The 11,625-nt window shown below is 38.4% G+C and overlaps 1 protein-coding gene across 1 annotated transcript; it reads left to right on the top strand.

The window, feature by feature from the left end:
* On the top strand, positions 10,524–11,378 carry LOC107633402. The gene has a single exon (XM_016337037.1). The coding sequence runs from the start codon at positions 10,524–10,526 to the stop codon at positions 11,376–11,378; it is 855 nt and encodes a 284-aa protein (XP_016192523.1).

Genomic DNA, 11,625 nt, shown 5'->3' with positions numbered 1-11,625 from the left:
CACGGCCAAGACTCATAAAGAAGCTGTGTTCAAGAATCATCATACTGAACTAGGAGAATCAATAACACTATCTGAACTCTGAGTTCCTATAGATGCCAATCATTCTGAACCTCATTGGATAAAGTGAGATGCCAAAACTATTCAAGAGGCAAAAAGCTATAAGTCCCGCTCATATGATTGCAGCTATGTTTCATTGATAGTTTGGAATTTATAGTATATTCTATTCTTTTTATCCTATTTGATTTTCAGTTGCTTGGGGACAAGCAACAATTTAAGTTTGGTGTTGTGATGAGCGGATAATTTATACGCTTTTTGACATTGTTTTTAGTATGTTTTTAGTAGGATCTAGTTACTTTTAGGGATGTTTTCATTAGTTTTTATGTTAAATTCATATTTCTGGACTTTACTATGAGTTTGTGTGTTTTTCTGTGATTTCAGGTATTTTCTGGCTGAAATTGAGGGACTTGAGCAAAAATCAGATTCAGAGGTTGAAGAAGGACTGCTGATACTGTTGGATTCTGACCTTTTTGCACTCAAAGTGGATTTTCTGGAGCTACAGAACTCGAAATGGCGCGCTTCCAATTGCGTTGGAAAGTAGACATCCAGGGCTTTCCAGAAATATATAATAGTTCATACTTTGGCCAAGAATAGATGACGTAAATTGGCGTTCAACGCCAGCTCTCTGCCCAATTCTGGCGTCCAGCGCCAGAAAAGGATCCAAAACCAGAGTTGAACGCCCAAACTGGCACAAATACTGGCGTTCAACTCCAAAAATGGCCTCTGCACGTGCAATACTTAGGCTCAGCCCAAACACACACCAAGTGGGCCCCGGAAGTGGATTCATGCATCAATTACTTACTCATGTAAACCCTAGTAGCTAGTTTATTATAAATAGGACCTTTTACTATTGTATTAGGCATCTTTGGTCTCAGTTTTAATCCATTATTCATCTTAGGAGACTATTGATCACGCTTTAGGGGGCTGGCCTCTCGGCCATGCCTAGACTTTCACTTATGTATTTTTAACGGTAGAGTTTCTACACTCCATAGATTAAGGTGTGGAGCTCTGCTGTTCCTCAAAGATTAATGCAAAGTACTACTGTTTTCTATTCAATTCATCTTATTTCGCTTCTAAGATATCCATTCGCACCCAAGAACGTGATGAAGGTGATGATTATGTGTGACGCTCATCACCATCTCCCCTATGAACACGTGCCTGACAAACACTTCCGTTCTACATGAAATAAGCTAGAATGAATATCTCTTAGATCTCCTAACCAGAATCTTCGTGGCGTAAGATAGAATGATGGCAACATTCAAGAGAATCCGGAAAGTCTAAACCTTGTCTGTGGTATTCCGAGTAGGATTCGATGATTGAATGACTGTGACGAGCTTCACCATTTCCAGGAAAAGAAAGAGCCATGAATTTTACATAATTAAAGTGTAATCACGATCGCGCGTACCAAGTTGCTCACGTTGCCAGGGATTGTTCGAGCCTGGACATCACAATTTCGTGCACCATAAAGGTATTGGAAAAAAAGACCCTCTATACGGCCTGTCTAAAAGACATTCTTTTTGAAAAGAAGAATCTAAGGGGAGATGAAATAGAGGTACTTACTGAGAAGTACAGAATCCTAATTCAGAATGAGTTGCCTAGGAAAATGCCAGATCCAGGGAGCTTTCAAATCCTATGGACTTCTGAAAAGATCACTTTTGACAAAGCCTTGTATGATCTTGGCTTGAGTTTAAATCTGATACCTTCATTTATGATAAAGAAGCTGGAAATCCAAGAGGCACAAGAAACAAGGATTACCTTGCATAAGGACTAGATGGTGTGCAAGGTTCTTAACACTCCATTACCCCCTGACAAGGGAGGCACTTGCATAAAGGATTCAGCATTCAAGCCTCCTCCCTTGGATGAAACCAATTCAATCCCTCCTAAAACCAAACGTAAGTTTGGTGTTGGATATATACCATCCACCAAGGAGGAAGGCCCCAAAAGAAAGATACCTAGGGGCTGGAAAAACAAAAATATCCCCACTGAAGGCTTTTCACCATGGAAAATGGTAATGTTCACTTATCTCATCATGGTATTCATCATGAAAGAGGAAAGTGGCAAAAAGGGAAACCAGCATATTGCTGCAAGCCCAACCATGCCTCATGCAGTGAACAAGATCCTGTCTCTTGAGCGTCTTACGCTAATCCATGAGAGCACAGGAAGGACGCTCCCGGTAAGGAGTAAGGATTTATTCCTCTATGACTATCTTCCTCCTTGAAAGGAGCTGTCCGTCAAGCTAATGACATTAAAGAAGCGTTTGTTGGGAGGCAACCCAACCATAAATAGAGTATTTCTGTTCTTATTTCTTTTATTTATTTTTATTTGAGCTTATTTTAGTTTATTTTTAGAGTTTTCCCTTTCTTTTTAATGTTTGTGATCATGTGCAGTAGTTAGAACAGAAATAGAAACAGTCAGAGCTGGAAACAAAACACCCTGGAGTAGAAACCTTGCTGGCATTGAACGCCAGACAAGGAGCCAGAGTGGGCATTTAACCCCCTTTGGGGAGCAACAAGCTAGTGTTGAACGCCAGCCAGGGAGCCAGGCTGGGCCTTCAACGCCCAAAAAGGCAGAAGACCTAGCGTTGAACGCCAGGAAGGAGGTTCCTCCTAGGCGTTCAACGCCACAAATGGGAGGCAAGCTGGCATTGAACGCCAGCCATGGTATAGCAGCTGGGCGTTCAACGCCCATATGTAGGGCAGGGAATTTAATTGCCCTAGCCTCTCAAGACCAGTAGGTTCCACAGAAGCTCCACCTACCCCACCTTCTTCTACCCTATTCTTCCCCCATTGTTCATATGTGCTCGAGGACGAGCAAAACTCTTAAGTTTGGTGTTGCAAAAGCTTTGCTTTTTTACTTCTACCACTCTTAAGTATGGCAACAAAGACAATGGCGTGACTTTGAAGACAAGGAGGAGTAGTAGCCACCTTCACTAAGGTGGATTCGTTCTCTTAATCCCCTTTTCTTATGTTATTTTTCTGCTTTCTGTCATGTTTTATAATCTGTTCTATTATTCTTGTTACATGATCATCTATGTCTTAAGGCTATAAAATGTTCCATATATCCCTCACCTTGCATAAAAGAAAATTTTTAATTGAAAAATAATTGAGAGATACATGAATTTTGAGTTATATAATAAGAATAGTCAATTATTTTAATGTGGTGGCATTACTTTTATTTTCTAAATGTATAAATAAACAGTGCATATTTGAAGTTGAAATTAATAATGTTGGCTCTCAAAAGAATGATAAAAAAGGAAAAGTATTATTGGTAATCTGAAAAATTCAAAATTAATTCTTGAAGGAAGAAAAAGTAGCAAAAAGAAAAAGAAAAAGAAAAAGCATGTTGAAAAAGAAAAAAATATAATATATGCATGCGAAGAATAATAAAATGGTGAAAAAAAAAGAAAAAAAATAATAAATAAATAAAAAATAGAAAAAGCCAATAGCCTTTTAAACCAAAGGGCAAGAGCAAAAAGCCAGTAACCCTTTAAACCAAAAGGCAAGGGTAAAAGGATCCAAAGATCCTAAGAATGTGCTTAAGAACTCTGGACACCTTTATCTGGGGATTCTAGCAAAGCTGAATCACAATCCGAAAGGGCTCATCCAGTTAAAGTGTCTGTGACATTTATGTATCTGGTGGTAATACTGGAAAACAAATTGCTTATAGTCACGGCCAAATACTGGAAAACAAATTGCTTATTGTCACGGCCAAGACTCTGAAAGCTGTGTTCAAAAATAAAAAAGAACTGAACTAGGAGAGTCAATAATATCATCTGGATTCTAAGTTCCTAAAGAGACCAACACTTCTGAGTTTTAATGGATAGTGAGATGCCAAAACTTTTCAGAAGGAAAAAGCTACTAAGTCCCGCTCATCTAATTGAAACTGAGCTTCATTGAAAACTCAAAGATTTTTTGTATTTTACTTTTCTTTTTATTCTACTGTGTTTTTAGTTGCTTGGGGACAAGAAACAGTTTAAGTTTGGTGTTGTGATGAGCGGATATTTTATATGCTTTTTGGCATCATTTTCATATAGTTTTTAGCATGTTTTGTTTAATTTTTATTAAGTTTTCATCGGTTTTAGTATAAAATTCTTATTTTTGGATTCTACTTTGAGTGTTTTTATGCAATTTCAGGTATTTTCTGGCTGAAATTGAGGAGCTTGAGCAAAAGTCTGATTAAGAGACAGACAAAGCACTGCAGATACTGTCTGGATCTGACCTCCTTGCACTCAAAAGAGCTTTTCTGGAGCTGCAAAAGTCTGAATGGAGCATTCTCAATGGCTATGAAAGGTTGACTTCCATAGGTTTCCAGCAATATATAATAGTCCATACTTTGCTTCAGAATTGATGGCACAAAACTGGTGCCCAATGCCAGCCTCCTGCCCAGTCCAGGCGTCCAGCACCCAAAGGAGGAGACCAGCGTCCAAACGCCCAAAGAGGACCCCTAGTCAGCATTCAACGCCCTAGAGGCCTCATAGCACAATCTCATCAAAGCTCAGCCCAAACACTCACCAAGTGGGGCCTAGAAGTGGATTTTAGCACTAAAAGATTGTTTTACCCTTTCTTATGTAGTCCTTAGTCATTAGTTTAGTATTTAAGGGATATTTTACATAATCTTAGGGAGACTTTCAGCCATATTTTCGTGTATCGTTGTGTTTTCTATCAGTATAAGTTTCTAAACCTCCTAGGTTAAGGGGAGGATCCCTACAGAGTTTTATAGATTAATAAAAGTACTACTGTTTCTTTCTCAATTCGCGTTTGATTCTCTATTCTAAGATGTATCTTCGTTCTTCATCAATATGAATGCATTGAACTGGTATAAGGTTATCACATTCTACATCGACTCAGAGTGAGTCCTTCATCGGACAATGATGAACCACTAGCTTGATTATACATCTCTTAGACGGCTAATCCACGACTTTGTTGGAAAATTCTGGAGACATCAGTTCAGCCAAAGTATGGGGAGATTAGGGTCTCTATGGTAGAGGCGAGAATCCAAAGGTGCAGCATTCTCTTATCTGGAAGATCTGACCTTATCTGTGGCATTTTGAGTAGGATCATTAAGGAGAATGGACTGTAGGAGCTTTACCTCCAATCAAACTGGATCCGCACTAACCCTGGGGTTCAGATCTGGAGGAGTATTGGCAGCTGCTCAAAATAGCGTCAATCACATACAGCCTACCGTAGAAGAAATCATTCACAATTGAAGAAGACTGTAATACCAGAGTTAATCCAGAAGGACAAAACATCTCCAAGCCTTAACCACCTTCTTATCATAGTTTACACTACTTCTAAGTTATGAGTAATCTTTTCTCTCTATTCCTTTTATGCAATCACAAATATACCTACATCACCTATTCACCTGACTAAGATCTACAAGATAGCCATAGCTTGCTTCAAACCACAATCCTCGTGGGATCGACCCTGACTCGCTCAGGTATTACTTGGACGACCCAGTGCACTTGCTGGTACAGTTGTACGAAGTGTGGGGATTCATTCACCAGTAAACTAACTTAAGGGATTTCTAACTATCAGTTCAGCGCTGTCCCACAGCCTTCTCCAGCCTAACCGTCATGCGATTCCATTGCCACCGCCTATCGAACCTCTTCAATTCCAGTAGAAAACACAAATAATAGCATTGCAAGTAAAGCACAAGTATAGCATGTATATCAAGAAATTCAAGAAGCAAGTAATCATGCTATACAATTACTCAAGCAAATCAAGTCAGGAAAGCAAACAAACAGATAGAAGATGCACATGATGAATGCCTGTCCTATTGGTTGTGATATCATATTGTCGGTTCAACTGCCAACCTGACACATCTCCATGGAGATGTTACCCTTCGGTCTCATAATGGGAACCCCCGAGATATCGTGCCCAGAACACGGTCCAGGATATAGTGTCTGCACACTCTAGTGATTCCGAAGGGATGCGAGCGGGATAATCTTGCCACTGACCTCACATCTCAATGTAAGTGGGACTAACCACAGCCCCTACGCCGCCACCGCGACCTCAACAAGCATGATTAACCAAACCGTCCTTGCTAGGCGCATAGCGTCTCAACAATCTCAGTATAAAATAATATATCAATGGTTTTCTGAAATCATTTTCAGTATTCAGTAAGGCCATCATTCCACTCCGAGTCCTAGACTCGTCTCAAGCATCATCAAATCCAGAACTTCATAATTTCATCATACCAGTTGTCTTTACAGTACCCTATCACTTCTCTCAACTAATCCACCCTCAGTACTCCAAAATCCTAAGTTTCTGTTTTCTAAATTCACATAGAAATTCAATAGAATAATTCACTAACTTATCTTTAGTAATATTAGAGCCAAAATATTAGATAGTACTTTTAATTAGCCTTTGAAGGAATTATAGAAAGTAGGAGAACCTGTGAAAACAGAGAAAAATCATATCTCAAGAAAATAGGAGTCTCGCGTACGCAAGCCCCTGCCTCGCGTATGTATGCTGTTGAAAAAGGGTGGTCGCGTACGCAACCCCCTGCTCGCATACGCGAGATGTCTAACCCGAATGGGTTGCTCGCGTCCCATGTTAAAGTTCGCGTACGCAAGGGTTCATTTTTGAATAGCTCGCGTACGCATGCATTGTCCGTGTACACGAGATGCCCAACCCGAATGGGTTGGTCGCACCGTGTGCACCATGTCACGTACGCAACCCTCACCAGACTCAGAAAAATTTCAAAGTTGCAAAATTCAGTTTTTGGTACCAAACTTTAAACATTCATAACTTTCTCTACAAAAATCTATTTTGGTCAAACTTTATATCAATGTAAAGATCTTTAAATGAAATTTTATTTAAGACAAATTTCAACAAATTTTGAAAGTTGAGGCTCAAGTTATGATCCATCAAAGTTCACCAAAAATTGGTTTTTACCAAAATTTAACAAGGTTCTCAAATTTCCAAAATTCACAATCAAAGCAAATCTAAACCACCTCAAAATAATCCTCAGTTCACCACTCTTACCAATTTTCACTCACATCACATAATCCTCAACCCCAATGATCAAATTTATCATACTAAACCATTTCTCGACCAACATACTCATCAACCATCATTCTATCACTACCAATCATCATAATTAACCTCATTCCACCTCAATCTCAATCCTCAACACCATTTATCAACATCAACAACATAATTCATCAAAATAATCAAAATCATATCAAAACATCATACATTATCATTCAACAAGTTCAACAACCAATTCAATCCAAACCTAAACAACCAAAACACAAAATTTCACTCAAAACCAAAACCCAAAAATTTGAATTTCTTAGGGCAGATAAAAGAAGATGAAATTTCGAGTTCTTACCTACACAAGTTAGATAAAACTAACGGCTCAACGAGAGCTTCGCGTAGCCACTGACGGCACGCAAATCGGAGCATCGTACCTCGAGTTATGGCCACTAGAAGTTGTATGTGAATAGTAACACTTCTCTCTTCTCCTCTGTTCTCACTTGCAGCTGCTATGGCTGTGTTTGATTATGAATGAGGCTAAATGGCCTTCATTAATGAACTTATATATGTTGGGGTTGGGCCCAACTTGGACCCGGTCCAACCCGTTAGCGTTTTTGGTGCCAAAGCTTTAAAATTAGCGTTCGGTTTTTAACTTTAATTTATTTCCTAAGGTTTTCTACTTTTTTTATTATTCTCGCACAGTACCGGACAGATTTAAGCCGGTACTGCCAGTAAATTTGCCGGTACGTATTTTTACACAATTTTTCGAAGAAAATTACATTTTCCAACTCAGAAAAATCTACTGAGTCCAATTATCATATTTATATTTTTTAATTAATATTCTAAATTTTTAAAATTTATTTTGGGACCATTAATTTATTATTATTTTATGTTAATTACAGTTAATTATTTTTGGTTCTTACAGGATTACTATAGAAAGAACTCTTTGTGACTTGTGGGCTAACATTAAGCTCATGCCACTCTCCTTGATAAAGAAGATGCAAATTGATGAAGTAAAGCTCATAAGGATCTTTCTTCAACTTGCAGATTGTTCTATTAAATTTTCACATGGAGTAGCTGAGAATTTGTTAGTGAAAGTGTGTAAGTTCATACTCCCTGCTGATTTTGTAATCCTTGACATGGAAGAAAATACCAATTCCTCTATTATCTTGGAAAGACCATTCCTTACCACTAGGGGAGCTTTGATTGATGTACAAAAAGGAGAGTTGACATTGAGAGTGCATGATGAGCATACTGTATTCAATGTGTTTAATGCCATGTAACATTCCAATGATTTTGAAGGGTATATAAAGATTGATCTAATTGAATCCCTAGTATAAGAGACTATAGAAAAGGAGGAGCTCAACAACTCTCTTGAATCCCTTGAAGAAGAAGATTTGGCCGAAAATAAGAAGTGCCCAGTGTCTAAGGAATTTGAAGCTATACATGTTCCAGTAAAGGAGGAGGAGGCACCCAAACTTGAGCTAAAGCCTCTTCTTTCCAATCTTAAATATGCCTTCTTTGGTGACAACAACACATATCCAGTAATTATAAGCTCTTCTTTAAGCTTGAATAAGGAAGAAGATTTGCTCAAGGTGTTGAGAGATTACGAAAGTGCTATTGGATGGATCATTGGTGATCTAAAGGAAATAAGCCCAGCAATATGCATAAAATCTTACTTGAAGAAGACTTTAAACCAGTGGTGCAATCACAAAGGCGGTTCAACCCAATTATGAAATAAGTAGTTCAAAAAGAGGTCATGAAGCTACGGAAAGGCGGAATAATTTATCCAATTTCTGATAGTCCTTAGGTGAGTTTGGTGCAAGTTGTTCCCAAGAAAGGAGGGGTTTGCCAATGAGAAGAATGAACTCATCTCCGCTAGAACCATCACCGGTTGGAGGATGTGTATTGACTATAGGCAGCTCAATACTGCTACAAGGAAGGACCACTTTCCACTACCCTTCATTGACCAAATGCTTGAGAGGTTAGCCGGCATGCATTTTATTGCTTCTTGGATGGTTATTCGAGGTATAATCAAATTGCAATGGACCATCAAGATCAAGAGAAAATGGCGTTTACATGTCCCTTTGGTATTTTTGCTTATCGTTGCATGCCTTTTGGGTTATGCAATGCCCCTGTAATTTTTCAAAGGTGTTTGCTTTCTATCTTTTCTAATATGGTTGAAAAGTTTATTGAGATTTTCATGGATGATTTTTCTGTTTTTGGTAATTCTTTTGAAGCTTGCTTGCAACACCTAGCTTTAATTTTGAGACGGTGCCAAGAAACAAACTTTGTCTTGAATTAGGAGAAATGTCATTTTATGGTAAATGAAGATATTATTCTTGAGCACTGCATCTCAAGCAAAGGTATCGAAGTTGACAAATCCAAGGTGGAGGTAATTGAGAAATTACCACCTCCTGCGAATGTGAAAGCAATAAGGAGTTTCCTAGGACATGCAGGATTTTATTGTAGGTTCATAAATGATTTTTCTAAAATTGCTAAACCATTAAGCAATCTATTGGTTGCTGATGTCCCTTTTCTCTTTAATAATGAATGCTTGCATGCTTTTGAAACTCTTAAAGCTAAGCTTGTATTTGCACCAATTATTGTCCTACCAAATTGGACTTCACCTTTTGAGCTAATGTGTGATACAAGTGATTTTGAAATAAGAGATATTTTGGGATAAAAACAAGAAAAGCTATTGCATGTCATATATTATGCAAGTCGTGTTCTCAATAATGCCCAAAAAAATTATACCACAACAGAGAAAGAGCTTTTAGCTATGATTTTTGTATTTGACAAGTTTAGGCCATATTTAATTAGTTCAAAAGTAATTGTTTACACTGATCACTCTGCTCTTAAGTATCTTTTGACTAAGCAGGATGCTAAACCAAGGTTGATTAGGTGGTGTTTCTCCTTCAGAAATTTGATGTTAAATTTAGAGCTTGCAAGGGTTCTGAAAATCAAGTGGTGGACCATCTTTCTAGACTTGAACCAGTGGAAGCTCAAGCTCATCGAATCCCCTTGAATGAAGGATTCTCTGATGAACAACTCTTTGTAATACACAAAGTACCTTGGTTTGCAGACATGACAAATTATAAGGCTGGGAGGATCATTCTAAAGGAATTTCTAAGCAACAAATAAAGGAGTTACATTATGATGCTAGGTACTTCTTATGGGATAACCTTATTTGTTCAAGAGGTATTTGGATGGCATAATCCGAAGATGTATCTCGGATGAAAAGACTAAAGAAGTTCTCTGGCATTGCCATGGTTCTGAATATAGTGGACATTTTAGTGGAAAAAAGACTGCAATAAAGGTCCTCCAATGTGGTTTTTATTGGCCTACACTTTTTAAAGATGCTAGAGAATTTGTGAAGAATTATGACTAATGCCAAAAGTTGGGAGTTTACCCAAAAAGAATGAAATGCCACAAAATTTCATCCTGAAAGTGGAGTTGTATGTTTGATGTATGAGAATAGACTTTATGGGACCATTCCCTTCCTCTTACTCCAATAATTATATCTTGCTGGCTGTTGATTATATTTCTAAATGGGTGGAAGCCGTACCTTTGCCTACTAATGATGCCAAAGAGGTGCTTAGTTTCCTCAAACAGTACATATTCAGTAGGTTTGGTGTTCCAAGAACCTTAATTAGTGATGGAGGTATCCACTTTTGCAACAAGCAATTGGACACACTTCTCCAAAGATATGGCATCAAGCATAAGGTGGCTACCCCCTACCATCTTCAAACTAGTGGCCAAGTGGAGATCTCAAATAGAGAACTTAAGAGAATCCTTGAGAAGACAATGGGAGCTTCAAGAAAAGACTGGTATGATGCTCATAGGGCTTACAGAACAGCCTTCAAGACCCCCGTTGGAATATCATCTTATCAGTTTATCTATGGCAAAGCTTGTCACTTACTAGTGGAGCTAGAGCATAGAGCATATTGGGAAACAAAGTTTCTTAACTTTGATGCCAAGGCTGCAGGAGAGAAGAGGTTACTTCAACTAAATGAGCTTGATGAGTTTAGAGTGGAGGCTTATGAGAATGCCAAGTTTTACAAGAAAAAGACTAAAATGTGGCATGACACATGGATCTCCACAAGAACATTTGAGCCCGGACAAATGGTGCTTCTCTTCAATTCAAGGCTCAAGTTCTTCCTAGAAAAGTTAAAGTCTAGATGGTCTGAGCCTTTCATTATCACCAAGGTGTCACCATATGGTCATGTAGAGGTCATAGAAAAGAATTCTAGAAGGAAGTTCACTATCAATGGCCAGAGATTGAAGCACTATCTTGGAGGTAACATAGATTGTCAGAGAACCACCCAAATCCTCACTTGAAGAGGATGCACTGTCAAGCTAGTGACATTAAAAAAAGCTCAATGGGAGGTAACCCATCATTTGGAATTTCTTTCCTAGATTTTTTCATTTATCATTTCATTGCTTTTAGCTACATGTATTGCATGGCATAAGTTTGGTGTTCTCACACCAAGATTGAGTGTCAATCTTACTGGATACTTGGCCCAACTCTATAATGAATGTGCCACACTAAGTTTCGTATTACTACACTAAGTTTGGTGTTGGCACC

The sequence above is a fragment of the Arachis ipaensis genome, chromosome B03 (assembly GCF_000816755.2).
Source record: "Arachis ipaensis cultivar K30076 chromosome B03, Araip1.1, whole genome shotgun sequence".
NCBI lineage: Eukaryota > Viridiplantae > Streptophyta > Magnoliopsida > Fabales > Fabaceae > Arachis > Arachis ipaensis.
The sequence above is the reverse complement of the archived record's forward strand: the minus strand, read 5'-3'. Positions and strand labels throughout refer to the sequence as shown.